General features: G+C 41.7%; 1 protein-coding gene across 2 annotated transcripts in view; it reads right to left on the bottom strand.

Annotated features, from left to right (window-relative positions):
• IL12RB2 (interleukin 12 receptor subunit beta 2) overlaps positions 1-15,140 on the bottom strand; it is a 91,113-nt gene extending 75,973 nt beyond the window's left edge. Inside the window, exons 1-3 of one of the 2 annotated variants that reach the window (XM_002750936.6) lie at positions 15,049-15,140; positions 3,489-3,594; positions 2,338-2,625 (exon numbers count right to left, since the gene is read on the bottom strand). In XM_002750936.6, the coding sequence (XP_002750982.3) occupies positions 2,338-2,625; positions 3,489-3,558 (358 nt within the window). In that variant the 5' untranslated portion in view covers positions 3,559-3,594; positions 15,049-15,140. The remainder of the gene's footprint in view (positions 1-2,337; positions 2,626-3,488; positions 3,595-15,048) is intronic. The other variant, XM_078333024.1, reaches the window with a different exon arrangement.
• Positions 15,141-16,152: the final 1,012 nt, after the last annotated feature.

Genomic DNA, 16,152 nt, shown 5'->3' with positions numbered 1-16,152 from the left:
CCATCTTACAAACAAAAAAGTCTCTTCCTTGTATACATATGTACCTGCATACATATATACATTTAGACATATTTATATATATATATATATTTATACAGTGTATACTTATGCATATACACAAACTACTCATGACTGAGCCAATAGAATACTATGTTAACTTTACATTTTCTATACAACTTTTAATATTAGAATTAGTAATTATCTTGCTTTTCCATTTGTTTAGTTTTCTTGTTAATACAATTTCAAACTTCCAAGTCAATTATCTGAATCACTGTTCAATATACTGCAATATATTGGGACTTCTATCCATTTCATTTGAGGACTGCTCTCCTGGAGGCTTGTGTACTTTCCGGTGTAAGACCGGTTGCCTCCATGCCTGGCAACCAGCTGTCATTCTGGGACTGCTCATCCTTGGTGTTTCCTAAGTTCTTTCTCGTTTTCCTTTGGCTCTTGTTTCTTAGATTTAATGTTTTTTTCCTTCTTGTTGAATGACTTGTGTTGGTGGGGCATAGCCTCCAGGAGTTCCCTGGGAAAGGGTGCATGGGAGGAAATATTTTGAGCATGGTTTAAAATGTCTTTATTCTACCCTCACGTTTGACTGATACTTTGACTGAGTATAGAATTCTAAGTCGAAAAGAATTTTTAGTCAGGCCTCTGTTGCCTTCCACATTCCAGGTTGCTGTTGAGAAGCCTGAAGCCATCACCTAAATCCCTCCCATGTGCCTTGCATGGGATTACGCACTTTGCATATAAGAGGGGATCTAATGACTACAACCATTTTATGAGGTAGATGTTATTATCTTTATTTTACAGACAGAGAAACTGAGGCTCAGGTAGTTTAAGTTGTCTAAGGTACACTGCTACTGGCAGAGTTGACATTCAAAACCCATGGCACTTCTGCTATACCACAGGCTGTCAATGCTGAGTACACGACTCACTGTGGTATGAACAGGAGGCCCTGAGCTGGAAGGTGAGTACTTGACCTACTTTATGCCTCCTACCAATGATCTGCTTGGCATTTGCTTGGTCTTCTGCTCCATGCTTTTGGTGGAAAATTGCCTGGCACTAGCTATACATATATATCCTTATGGGTCACAGAGAACAGGTTTCCATCTTTCCTGGACAGAGTCTCACTGGGCTCTGTATCACATCCTTTCTGATAGATACCATGTCTATGAGGCTTGGTCAGCCAGCCTGCTATAGCAATTCTTCCTAGTCTCTTCATGCCTCTTGTCTGCCACTCCAAAGATTCCCTGGAACTCCTGAGGCACAGGGTGCCATGGAATCCCTCAGGGCCCATGCTTGCCCATGGGCTTGCCTGGTAGGACGTGCAAGGCTGTGGGCTGCAGGTTGGGAACTGCAGTAGGTGTGCTGCTGGTTCATCCTGTGCACTGTGGCTCATGCTGCAGATGTCCACTCTGACACTTTAGTTCTAATCCCCCAGCAGCTGCCGGAAGGGACCAGCGATGCAAGCCAGCAGTGTGGGAAACTGATCCCCTGTCAGGTGAACTTTGACCAATGGGAGATAGTTAAATTCTTCTTTCTTTCTACTGTCATGAGATTTCTATATGCTCTTTCTGGTAATGTCCCTAAGTGTACAAACAACCAGCTGTATTTTATGTTGAAGCTGTGGCCAACTCAGTCATGTTACCACCTAATATTTGCTTTTGTCCCTTTCCTGGCTCACTCCTTCCCTCTTCCCTCCTTGGGGCTGTGTAACTCCCCTGACCCAACACCCCCTTCCCATGAATTGTTAGACAGGTCAGGTTTTTTGTTTGTTTGTTTTTTGTCATTGTTGTTGTTTTCTGCAGTCAGTTTTCTAGAGAACTGAGGAAAACACAACAAGTATGACCAATGTTTTCTTTTAACTTCTGTGCAGTGTGAGAACCAGTGGTCTAGGTGAGCATGGATGGAAGAACTATTTTGGGAGGCATTAAGTTAGGGAGGGCGAGACGTGCTGCTCAACTCTGTGTAGTCATCCTGGGCTGCATAAGTCTAAAAAGACATCCTTTTCTTCTTTTTAAGAGGCTGTAGCTTTAAACACATTCTTGTAAGTCAAGAAGGCATAAAGACCCAACTGCAGAGATCCATTTTTTTCTGCCACTAAAGTTAAGGACAACAGATAAATGGTTTTAATGGGTGGCGGGGGAGAGAGATTTGCCAAATAAGATTTCAATTTCTGAACTTCACACATTGAAGCTCTCATGTCGCTATCAACATAAAATACTTCAATGTGGTGGGAAAGAAAGAACATGGACCTGTATCTGGGTTTCTGCTTAACACATGAAAAATACTAAAAGATTGCCAAGTTCTAAAAATTCAAAATGGAATGCTCACCCCCAACTAAGATCTCTGCTCCACATATTTGAATTTCATCACTATTGATACAGGCCAATTTGCAGACAAACAAGGTTGTACCAAGGGGAAGACCTGTGACTTGAGAATTGAGGGAGTGACCATGGTGAAAATTGATTCTTCTGTCAAACTTGTACAGGATTAACTTGTTATGTCTGGAATTGTTCAAGCAGCCTTGTCTGGGCTTCAAAGTGCATGAAATATTGACAGTGGATCCAAGTAAAATTACACGGGAAGGCTTCACAGTCACATCGCCCCTCCTGCACTCATCTGCAATAAGGTACAAATGCAATATTTAGTTTGTGATAATAAACCCATTTCAAAATGAAGAGTTTATGTAATTCCCCAAAACAGGATAAAATTAGCCCCATCGGATTATGCAAATATAAATAACCTACATGTCTTTGGTTATAATGGTGATGTGTAATGAGAACAGAAGGTAAACATACTGAAGTCTAACTGTATTTGAATGAAAATATGCATCCTTCTCATAACAGTATTACTACAATCAGAACTATAATGAGACCTATAACCAGGAAAGTGGTGAGAAAGCAGGATTGAAAGAACATTCAGGAACACAGTTCTGGGAAAAACCAGCCTCTCTTATAGGCAAATTATTTACCAGACTACTAAAGTCTTCCCAGAATAAATCACATTTGTTTCCATCACCATTTATGATGTATAATTTTTACTTAAATACTTGTACCAAGAAAAAGAAACAGTTTTAAAGGAGCATTAAAAGAGTATTACAAACATTGTGCTACTGCACTTCGCCTGGACAACAGAGCCAGATCCTGTCTCAGAAAAAAAAAAAAAAAGAAGAAGAACTTGTGGGGGTGAGAGGCAGGAAGAAAAATGTGCTGAAATGTGAAACATGTATTTGTGATGCCTAGCTGGATTACCAAGCCACTTTCTTAGGAGAAAATAAAATAATTGGACCCCTATATTAATCATTGGTGCAAATTAAATAGAACTATTAGTTACAGACAGAACCAGACTTATCCATTTAAATGACAGAGAATTGACTACAAAAGGCCAACTACCTAAACATTTACTACAAATAAATACTTCATCTGTAACTGAAAATTTAAACCACAAATTCTTCCACAGAGTAACTTACAGAAATATCTTACCTATTTTTGCTTTAATCAACAGCCACATGATTATAAAAATAAGTGCCAATGAGCAGCCTCTATGTGCCATCAACAATCAATTCTGGTATAGAACTTTGTATTCTTCCTTGCAAAAGAAGACAAATTCATTCATGTTAAATACGTTTAGAAAATACCAGAACCAAAATAGTTCAGAAGAGCTTCAAGTGTCACCTTATTTTTCTCCACTTTGTTGAAATTTTGTTTCTTATTTTAAAAAATGATATATACCTTTAAAACTAGTAAATCCAATATCTTAGCCACCTTCCAACCCCCATCTCAGTGAAACTTCTTGGGGTCAGCAAAGGATTAGAGAAGGAACTGGAAGTCTTAGTCCATTTGGGCTGTTATAACAAAATACGCATAAACTGGGTAGATTATAAACATCAGAAAATTATTTTTCACAGTTCTGGAGGCTGGCAAGTCCAAGATCAAGAGGTCAGCAGATGTGGTGTCTGGTGAGGGCCCACTTCATAGACCGTTCATAGATGGGGCCTTCTTGCTGTGACCTCATGTGGTGGAAGGGACAACAGAGCTCTCACGGGCACTAGTCCCATTCGTGAAAATTCTACCTTCATGACCCAATCACCTCCCAAAGACCCCACTTCCTAATATCATCGCCTTGAGAGTTAGGATTTTAACATATGAATTTGGGAGGGGAGGCATAAACATTCAGACCATAGCAATGGGCTTTGGGGTCCTTTAGAACTGGGTTTAAATGCTTGAGACTATCTGCAAGTTACTTAACCTGTCTGAACCTTAGTCCCACACAACACTTTTTCTTTTACTTTTTCTTCCAAACAAGTCTTCATCATCATATCAGACAGAGTAGTTTGACTAATTAGAGTTTCTGATCCAGTCATGTGATTCTGGAAATATATATTGAAAAATGGTTCATAACCCATCTGGAACTTAGTAGTAAAAGATTGATCTCTTTGGCAGTAAAAAAGGAATTCCAAGGGTTGTTTGCATTTTCTAGAGAAGCTCATTTACTTATTTGTTTTTTAATTAGTTATTTTTTTTACACGGTGATTTTTATCTTGAATATGTCAGAAAACATAAGCTGGCAATATCTGATTTGTTTCTAATTCAAACCTAAGAAATGGCTCCATTGGTCAGTAACAAATTTTTTAATTTCTATTACAGATAGGCCAAAAATTCATAAAGTAGGCTGGGAAGTTCTGTGATGTCAGGCCACTAAAAGGTAGCCAATGCAAAGCACAAGTTTACCTCTTAACCCCATACCTAGACATATGCAGAAGATATTGAAGAGCTTCGGACAATGTCACTTATGTGTTCAATATGGATGGCTGCCTTTCATGTGCTAGGCACACTAAGTGCTGGAGACACAGCAGTCTTGTCCCTGTGGGGTTCTAGGAAAGTACCCTTTGATTCCTCTATCTCTAGCCTAGTCATCATTCAGGAAAACCCTAAATAATATTAGCCTAAGTCTTTGCTGGCTGCTCTTTCTTTTCCTCTTGATTTTTAACTCTTGGAGGACCTTAACACACTCAAGGTTTCTTTTTTCTATTTCTACTTTCTCCTGAGGGATCTCACCTGGTCCCCTGGCTCTAGATGTCATCTGCAAGCTAAAGATTTCAGACACAGATCTTCAACTCACACATGCCCCTGAGCTCCAGTCTCATCCATCTGTCTCCTTGGCATCACCTCTTGAATGTCTAACAGGCTTCTCAATATTAAGGTGTTCAGTTTGAATTCTTAGCACCCCTTATCCAAACTGGTTCTTCTTCAGCCTTTTCTATCCCAGTGAATGACATTCTTACCCCTAAGTTGTTAAAAACATCTAGAAGTAATCTTTGACTCCAACCTCTTTCTCATCTTCTACAGCAAAACCATCTCTAGTCCTGTGAACTTTACCCCCAAAACATGTTACAGATCAATGCACTTCTCTCCATTCCAACTGTCTCCTCACCCTTGTTCAAACCACTATCATCTCTCCCCTAGTCTACACTAGTCCCCAACATGTCCTTCCAATCCAGCCTTGCCCTTTCTAAGCCATTTTCACATAGCCGACTCCCTTTTAAAAACATGAATCAGATCTTGTAACCTGCTGCACACCACCACTGTTTGAAACCCTTCAACAGGTACCTACTGCAGTTAGTAAAATATCCACAGCCCATACCACACACAATCTCTCAGCCACTGCATGGCCTCACTTCTTCCCATCTTGTCATCATCACTTTATATTTTTGCCTGGCTCATTCTGCTCCATTCACACTGGCCTTCACTGTTCCTTGAACAATGCAGTCATGATCTTTGCTGCCCAGGGGACTTTGCGTTTTCGATGTCCTCTGCTAGAATCATTTTCCCCTGTTTCTTCATGTGGCTGATGTATCCTTTAGATTGCAGCTCATGTGTTACTTGCCCAGAGAGCGCCTCCGTGACTGCTGTCTCTATCCTTCCCACACCCTCCCTGACCAATGTGGTCTTCCCCAGTTGATTTTTACTCATCACCTTATTATTGTCTTTATGGCACAATCTGTAACTACCTTATTTCTTTACTTAATTACTTGTTTGTCATCTGTCTTTTATACTAGCATATAAACCCCATAAAAGCAGGAACATTGACTATCTTGCTCACCACTGAATATCAGCAATGAACACTGGGAAACACTGAGTATTCAATAAATGTCTATTGAAAGAAAGATGCGAAGGAGGGAAAGGAATATGATCTTTAGAAAATTCCCTACAAATATCCCTGTGGTAGGCAGGAAAGTGGCCCAACAAAGATGTCCATGCTCTAATCCCCAGAATCTGTGAACATATTCAAATGGCAAAAACACTTTGGAGATGTGATTAAAGTTAAGGACCTTGAGATGGGAAGATTATTCTGGATTAACCAAGTGGCCCCAGTGTAATCACAGGAGTCCTTAAAAGTGTAAAAGAAAGGCAAGAAAGTGGGTCAGAGAGATACGATGTACTAAGGACTCAACTCTGCTGCTGCTGGCTTTGAAGTGGCTCCTGGAGGAGCCAGGAGCCAATGAATATGACAGCCTCTAAAAGGTGGGGATGGATCTCAGTTCACAGATACATGAAATGTATTTCTTGTGAGTTGTTGTTAAAACGTTTGAGAAGCACAGATTTAACCCAAAATCTGTAGGTCTCCCTGCCTCTAAACCAAAAAAGTCTAAGATCATGGAGTACAATGGCCTCTGTGAGCTAATTTCTGTCTGTCACCAGCCACATCTGCCACCATTCTCTGCTGACACCACTCTCTAGTGACACTGAGCTGCTTATACCCCTGCCCGTTCCATGCTGAGTCATGCCTCTGTGTCTTTCCTTCATGCTATTCTCTTTACTTTCCCACTATTCTTACACTGGGTGAGTCTTACTCATCCATCTAAGCTCAATTCAGACACCTTTCATTCAGTTATTCATTCAGTAAATATGTGTTAAGCAGCTGCTAGTGCCGAGGCCTTGGGATACAATAGAGAACAAGACAAGGGATTTTAGCTCTCATGGAAACAACATCCTGGAGTATGGAGGCAGAAAACAAAATATAAGCAACAAACTGGTGAGTTCTGGTGATAATAAAAGAAGGATATAAAAGAGGAGAGATCCTAGGGAGGATAGAAGCTGGTCAACGAAGGCATTTGTAGGAAGCGAAACGTGGGCTAAGATTGGTGCTGGCCAACTGAAGATGTGGGAACACTTTTTCCTGACAGAGGAATGGTGAATGCACAGCCTAGTGGCAGAGGACTGAGCTTGCCAAGGGAGAGGTACAGAAATAAGGGCAGGGTGGCTGGAGAAAGTGACTGCAGGGAGATGGTATGAGATGAAATTAGAGAAGGCAGGAGCCAGATGTACTATGGACTTGTTTGCCAAAAAGGGAGCCTAGATTTTACTCTTAAATATATGAGAAACCACTGGTGTTTAATTAGGAATTTTACTGATTTAATTGAGTTTTAATTGAGGGTGTAACAAGATACACGTTACATTAAAACACATACACACACACACACACACACACACACACACACACACACACTATTCTCTGGGGACTAGGGTGGATGCAGACAGGCCAGTCAGGAAACGACTCCAGAGACACAGGTGATGATGATGATGTGGACCTCAGGTGCAGTAGTGGCGATAGAAATGGTCAGATTTCAGGAAGTCTTCAGGTCAGAGTGGCCCCTCCTACCAGTATCCTCAGAGCACCCTGGCATCTTCCTGTCTTAGCACATACCGTAAAGGGAACTAATTTACTTAGATACCTGTCTGTCTCCTTCATTACCTTGCAAGCTCCTTATCTTCAGGGATGAGAAGATGAGAACAAAAGAATTCTGTACAGACTTTAGCATCCCCACATAATTTAGTCACATATTTATAGTTTACTATTCTTTGTTTAATCCAGTATTTAAGTAACTAACTATTTCTTCAGGTCTTCATTTCTTCATGTGCTTCCGTGTCCCATAATATTTGATGAGTAAATTTGTATTATTTTTTTCCTGTTAATCTAATGTCAATTTAATTTTCAGACTCAACCAAGACACTAGAAGGATGGAGGGGAGTTTTTCTACCCCTATAGTAGCTATATTAGCTGTTGTATTAAAATTTGGAATAGTCTTATGCAAGATAAAATTATGGATTGAACTGGAAGATAATTGAATGAATGGATACAAGATATCTGCAGCACCCCTCAGTAGAAATTGTCAACATGCATCACAATTTGTGAAGCTCTAACATTCTCCAAATAGTAAAAAACTCAGATGGTAATTATAAGGATTTAAAAAATGGATACATATGAAATATATTTTTATATATTATGTCCTATATATTAAATAGGTTAAAATATATGTGTATATTATATAAACATCTATATTTATATGAAATAGGTAAGATGAAAGATAAATTTGAGTTTATACAGTGGTATATCGATCCAAACACAAACTTGCTCATTTTCTCTGACTACCAGGTAAAAATAGCTTCTCCATTTATGAGAAGTTCAGAATCCCCAACGACCTTCAAGTAAATGAGGTATCTTCCAATAAAATGAAACCTCCTGTCAGCTGTAAACATCCTTCACATACCCTGTCTAGAGGGTCAATATTGAAACAACAACTCTGTCTTGAATCAGAAAATCAAAGAGCGTGCTATGTCATTGACTCATCACTCAAGTTGTGACAGTTTCCAGATGGTGAAAACAACGTCTCACATGGTGGGTAGGGGAGTGGGTAGGCGGGAACAAACCAGAAATACACCAACCAGCAGAAAGTCAGAAGAAACAATTACTCCCCGACCAACCTCTTTCCCCATTGCTCTAGAGAGAAGCACAAAGCATGCAGCTACTTCCAAGTTGTATTGTGCTAGGCTAGGAAAAATGAAATGCTTAAGTTTCCTTTCACAGGTGATAATCTCATGTTGGCAGGAACACTTTCTACTTCCAAATTTTTCTTCTGTATCACTGAATTAAGGTCAAAAAATAGTGATATTAAGAAAAAGGTGAATGGATCTCAGCTCTGCTGTATGCTATTGACTGTGAGAGCTCCATTTCCTCATCCCTTACAGTAGGTGCAGTAATACCTAGCCGGACAAAGTTACTGTGACGATTAAGACAAAGTTATTGTGAACAGTTCATGGCATCATGGATTCATAAGAATACTTAGCACAAAGTAGGAACCCCACTGAGGCTAGTTCCTATTTCCCCTGTTGATTCCCTCATTTGTATTTCTTCGCTAAATAGTGGATGATTGTCAATATACTGGAAGTGTTCGTTTTGTTAGGCCAGATGAACAAATCTTAATTCTTAAGGCTATCAAATAAAACATCAGGGGAGGAAGGAGCCATACAAGTTACTAATAACTACTGTGTCCTGCCCCTCCCTTCCCTCCAACAGCTGACATTTCAGTCTGGGCTACCACAGACAACCAAATAGCTGTTTCAAGTGTGTCTCAACGTCATATAAATGCATGCTGTTAATGATCAGGTGACTGAACGAGGCAAAGAACAGAATTCTTCCCTTCTGCCTGCAAAGCTACTTACAGAGATGTTTTACTGGTAGCAAATCAGCACACAGACAACACTTCAGAGATCATTTATTACATCTTCCCTACTTTACAAATTGGTAACCATGGCCTAAAAAAAGGGGGGGATTTATTCAAGTAAACAGTAATAGCAGATTTCTTTTCTTTCTTTCTTTCTTTTTTTTTTTTGAAATGCAGTCTCATTCTGTCGCCCAGGCTGGAGAACAATGATGCAATCTCAGCTCACTGCAACCTCCGCCTCCCAGGTTCAAGCAATTCTCCTGCCTCAGCCTCCCGAATAGCTGGGAATACAGGTGTGCGTCACCATGCCTGGCTAATTTTTGGATTTTTAGTAGAGACAGGATTTTACCATGTTGGCCAGGCTGATCTTGAACTCCTGACCTCAGGTGATCCACCTGCCTCGGCCTCCCACAGTGCTGAGATTACAGGTGTAAGCCACTGCGCCCAGCCAGCCTCCTGATTTCTAATCCAACATTACTTTTAGATGTAAGATTGCTTGTAATCAGCAGCAACAGTAGCAGCATAATACTAATAATAATGCTAATCTTAACACTATACTAATATTAACACTGCGGTTATTTAATCTCTTACTATGTTTCAGTTATGATGCTAGGCACCTTACATACAATCTTTATGATACCTCTCTAGTAATGCATTTATAATGCCTAATGTTTTACTCGTCAGCAGGTTGACTCATTACTTCTGATGCCCACCTCCCTCAAAAGAGGATGAAACAATGAAACTTTCCAATAAACTAAGGAAGAAAAGTTCGTGAAAGGGGTTTAATTTTCTCAATAAGGGTCAATTGCTTTTCTTTTGGCTCCTCTTTAATTTCACCCAAGTACAGGAACTTTGTTTTCTTGCTCAAATTCAAGACTTCTGAATTTTTGTTCCTTTTTTTTTTTTAATTCAATGTGTTTTCTCCTTTCCCTCTTTGTGACCTATTTATATATTTTTTAAAAGTTCCTTTATTCATTTCTCTCCTTTTTGATTTTTTTCTGGAATGTTGTTTCTGTCAATTCTGTTTGTCTTTATTTCCATTTTAGATAGATCCCATTTGACATAATAGGCTCCTGAAATGCTGTGTGTAAACAAATCACACTTGAAATGAATTACCCAACTCCAACCCCTCAATCATCTGCACTGAGAACTATTTTATCCTATAAATTGAACAAGCATTTCTACAATATAACAGTAAAAAGAAATAAACAAGACATGGATAGAGTCTTGGAGAAACAAGACACTTTCAAACCTCTTTTCTTTCTTTGAATAGTTCCTATAAGCCTAAAACTCTCATGGCAAATGTTCGATAAAGTTTTAAAAACTCCAACCTTCTCTGATTCACTCTCTGCGTGCTGCTAGATCTACAGATAAAATAAGCTGTCTTCCACTGGGAGGGATGATGTTCTGGAAAGAGGCCCCGGGCGCCATCCTTTGTTCCTCCACTTCTGCCTCTGTCACCATGGCAGGTAACTTCATACTCCAAAGCCTTCTTTCCTTGTTTTGAAAACAGCAATTGGGCCAGGCACGGTGGCTCACACCTGTAATCCCAGCACTTTGGGAGGCCAAGGTGGGTGGATCACCTGAGGTCAGAAGTTCTAGACCAGCCTGACCAACATGGAGAAAACCTGTCTCTACTAAAAATACAAAATTAGCCAGGCATGGTGGCACATGCCTGTAATCTCAGCTGCTCAGGAGGCTGAGGCAGGAGAATCACTTGAACTGGGAGGCAGAGGCTGCAGTGAATCGAGATTGCTCCATTGCACTCCAGCCTGGGCAACAAGAGCGAAACTCCCATCTCAAAATAAAATAAAAAAAAAGCAAAAGAAAAAGGAAAGCAATTGACCCTTATTGAGAAAATTAAGCCACTCTCACGAACTTTTCTTCCTTAGTTTATTGGAAAGGTTTTTTCTTTGACATCCTCAGTCTGGAAGACTCTGTTGGTGGATAATGGCAGGAGGTTTACCTTTGGATCTTGGGTATGGTGAAGTTCTTACCACGTTTTGCTTCACCCTGTAAGCAACCACTGAGTATTTTCATAAAGTACTATGAGGCATTATCATATTAAAATAATTACATTGTTTTGAGAGTTTTCTAAGAATGTCACAATTATTTTAAGATAATTAGAGGCACACCTGGGAGGGGAATTAAAAAACTAAAAGTAGTGACAACTATTCCACAATGTTTCTCAAGGTTTCTCATATAAATTAAGAATTAACTGAAGTCTCTACACTAACAACCTTCCATCTCAGTATCTGCTGATATTTTACTTAATGTGTTGCTTTTCCTGCTTGTCATTATGAAATAGAGGTTAAGATTCTAATTTTAATAATTTTTTGTAGGCATTTACTTAGCAATTTATCATTATGAAAGCATATAATTTCGTTGTTAATATTTGATCAAGTACATAAAGTAATAATCAGCATCCTATTCTACATATAGAAAAATCTGCAAGTTGACCCAGATAGCCCAAGAAAACAACACATAAATCCACAATTGGATTAGAGTTACATTCTATGCTTTTCTTCTAACTCCATGAACACCTGAGAAATAAAAACCCATGCTTGATGGTCTCATTCATCTAACTGCGTTCCCCTTTCTATTGGTTTCAATTCTGCAGGAACAGGCTTACCCCCCTCATTTATTCTCAGCAAGCCTCGGGGCTTCCGTGTTGAAGCCACAACGCTACTACCTCCAAGAGGAATTGAACCATGTTTACTCTCATCACTTCAGTCCAAACTCCTAGGAGAGCCTCCTGTGCAACTAGAGTGGTAATGAAATGAGCAGTGGATCTGCTCAGGACACCTAAGGCTTGGCTTGGATAATTCTAACTGTGTGGCCTGTGAAAAATCAGTTGACCACTCAGCTTAAGTTTCTTCATCTATAAAGTGGGAATAAAAACAGCACCTACCTTTCAGAATTGTTGTGGGGGTTAAATGACAAACTGTTAGCAGAGTGCCTGGTATGTAGCAAGAGCTCAATCAATGCCACCTGCTATTATGATTATGATAAGAAAAAAGGCAGTATCACTTCTTTTCAGTGACACTATGAGAATTACGTTAGATGGCCTTGCTTTTGATTCTCTTTGCCCATTCATCTGGTTTACCACTAAAAGACTGATTTAATTAAAACTAGATTCCATACCTCCTAACTTCATGCCATGTGTCATTTAAGACATATTAAGTATTCTCAGCATTTTCCCCAATGATTTTGACTTCGTAGGTCATGAACTGGGTCTTACATTTCTTTATATTCACTAAGTCTAAGTCCAGCAAATGCATGGACCATAATGTACATGTTCAATACTTACTTGGAAAAAAACAAAACAAACAAAACCACTGTTACACTAGCAAAGAGCACTAGAAACTTCCAAGAGCAAGACTTCTTTTGGAATTTGGCTTTCTTTTTAGGTTACTCTGCACAATTTTTTTTCTTCTTTTTTTGAGACGAAGTTTTACTCTTGTCACCCAGGCAGCGGGCAACATCTCAGCTCACTGCAACCTCTGCCTCCTGGGTTTAAGCGATTCTCCTGCCTCCTGAGAAGCTGAAATTATAGGCATGCACCACCACAATTGGCTAATTTTATATTTTTAGTAGAGATGGGGTTTCACAATGTTGGCCAGGCTAGTCTTGAACTCCTGACCTCAGGTGATCTGCCCGCCTCAGCCTCCCAAAGTGCCGGGATTACAGATGTGAGCCACCCCACCTGGCTAGTCTGCACAAATTTATACATAGGAGTAGATGGCGGTGCTGTGAGTGTGATTATAAAGATGAAAAATAATTTGGCAGAGAACAAAGCAGGTGCAGCATTACAAAAATAAATCCACAACTGAGAAATGAGGCCCAATACCTACTGTATTGGAGGATTATTCCACCTTAAAAACTATATGTGTGCTTTAGAATGTTTTTCCACACTAAAACTCATTCTAATACAGGAAAGCTTACATTTGTCAAAGTTTGGGAATTTATCAGCCTATATAACCATCATAACATTCAAGAAGCATGACATGGAAAGAGCATATTGCAAACTTTTCTAGCACCTGTTGTGTCTAACAAAGACAGAGTGTAACGTATTGAGGATTTCACATTAAAATAGGGAAGGAAAGTATTAGCTCTTAGCCACTAAGGCCCTTCCAGTTAAGTGTCAGACAGAGAAATAGGGCACTGTACCACACCTATTAATGGAGAATAAGAATCCAACACTTGTTTGCTCACGTAGAGGTGGTTACAAGGTTCTGTGCCAGAGATGGAAACAGAAGGAACACAGTTTCGAGCCAGAAACCTGTAACTCTGTGTGAAACATGTAAGTTTCCACATCTGTAAAATGGGAATACTAATTAACAATTTCACTATGTTTTAAAAGAATTAGATAATATATATCCAAGAACCAAGTACATGGTAGGTGCTCAACAAAGATGCTCATCTACATATTCTACAGCAGATTATAACAATTATCTAGAGTTTTAAAAATGGGAATAAAGGGACTAATTTTGTCCTGATACACACACACACACACACACACACACACACACACACACACATCTGTTTAAGACAAAGTCTCACTCTGTTGCCCAGGCTGGAGTGCCATGGCTCCACCTTAGCTCACTGTAACCTCCACCTCCCTAATTCAAGCAATTCTCCTGCCTCAGCCTCCGGAGTAGCTGGGATTACAGGCGTGGCCACCATGCCCAGCTAATTTTTGTATTTTTAGTAGAGACTGTGTTTCACCAAGTTGGCCAGGCTTGTCTTGAACCCCTGACCTCAAGTGATCTACCCACCTCAGCCTCCCAAAGTGCTGAGATTACAGGCGTGAGCCACCGCGCTGGGTCCCTGTTCTTAGATCAGGTCTATTTGTATGCTTTTAGGTTACTATTCCTAAGACCTGGATCTAATGGTACAGATACATAATCCCGTACAATGCTGATATTTAGCATGTCCCAGGGAGGTGAGATGGGCCTCATATTTCACAAATGAAGAGGCATTTCACAGAAGAGAAAACTGAGGCTGGACAGTTGGCTTGCACCAGAGCTTCCTACTGGTAACTGGCCACGCAGGGACTCCTGGTCAGTCCAGAGGCCACAGAAAAGCCTGCTGAGACAGGGATAGTTCACCCTCATCCAAGACAATGGAAGACCCCCCTGCCGCCGCCACCCCCGGCAATATATTACTCACATTAGATCCATTTTCAGGCAACGGGAGCCAAGACTGTGGGCCTGTACCAAGGCTGGACCCTCAGGGGTGTGCTCTGCCCTTTTCCACTCGTCGCCCCCTCCCTTCCGCGTGCGCCCACTACTCCTTGCCCGGGCTGAAAGAGTACTTTAGAGGCTCAGTCCGCCCGCTCCCTCCCCTCCATCTAGCCAGACTACAACCCAGCACCTCCAAGCGAACATCTGTGCACAGAACGTTAGGATCGTGATGAAGAGAAGTCATATTAGATCATATTGGAAGTCTTAAGGCACGGAAGCCCGGGCACGCAGACACCCCGCTGGCCCGGGATCCTGGGAGTCGGATCCCAACCCAAGCCACTGGGCACTCACCGCTTGTCGCCCGCCCGCGGGCGCGGTCGGGGCCTGCGGGGACCTGGCGGCCCCGGTGCTCGGGCCGCACGTGTCGCGCTCTCCGCCGCTCTGCCCTTCCCGGTGCCAGCGCCAGCCCTCCCGCCTCCACGCCCTCCACCCCCGCGCCACCAACCCCGGGGTGGGCGCGGCAGCGCCGGGGCGCGCAGAGCTGGCAACGAGTGGGGGTCGGGCCGGGGCAGGAGCCTGTGCTGGGCAGTGGCCGCCACCAGGCGGAAAGGACTCGCTCTCTAGTTCAGCGCTAGACACGCAGCCGGGCGGACGCCTGTGGTTTTCACGCCGGGGGTCGAAGCGGGCTCGGGTGGGATTCTGCCACCTTTGCGCTCTGCTGTGTCGCCTTGAGCAAGGTAATTCTCTCTCCACCCTCAGTTTCCCCTCATATAAAATGCGGATAATAAAGCCTGTCTCATAAGACGGAGCAAGGGTTGACCGAGGTGAGCTGCGTTATGCACCAAGGTAAGATACACGCCACAGGATCAGGTTCTCAGCGCTCACAGCCACAGAGAAGTGGCACTTTGCTGACAGCCATCGGGGAACGTTCCTCGCAGATGTCCATTCTCTGTGCTCTGCACCGCCCAGCTCTTACCACACCTGAGCGCCTAGCCCTCCAAAGTGGGCTGCGCACAAGACCACCCACTGGAGTGCGGACAGAACATACTGGAACTAACCTTTGTATTTGCTATCTAAAAAATGAGAAAGAAGTGAAATTTGAACAGATGGCGTGTCACCAGTCCACATAGATCCCGTGTTAGAAGTGATGTTCTCAGGGAAGAGGGAAAACTGCCCACAGTGCAGAGGGGTTGGCAGCTGTGCCCTTATTTATGACAATATTACTTTAAAAAGTATTTATAGAGACAGAATCTCACTCTGTTGCCCAGGCTGGTCTCAAACTCCTGGCCTCAAGCGATCCTCCTGCCTTGGCCTCCCAAAGTGCAGGGATTACAAGCCTGAGCCTCGGTGCCCCGCCAACAATATTTCTTTAATTCTGAGACTTCCTTAATTATAAGACATACCATTATTTATGCGTTACTAAGAAATAAAAAGAACTGCCAGGTAAACAATGGC

Source organism: Callithrix jacchus, chromosome 7, assembly GCF_049354715.1.
Source record: "Callithrix jacchus isolate 240 chromosome 7, calJac240_pri, whole genome shotgun sequence".
NCBI classification, from domain to species: domain Eukaryota; kingdom Metazoa; phylum Chordata; class Mammalia; order Primates; family Cebidae; genus Callithrix; species Callithrix jacchus.
This window is presented reverse-complemented; position numbering and strand designations above follow the sequence as displayed.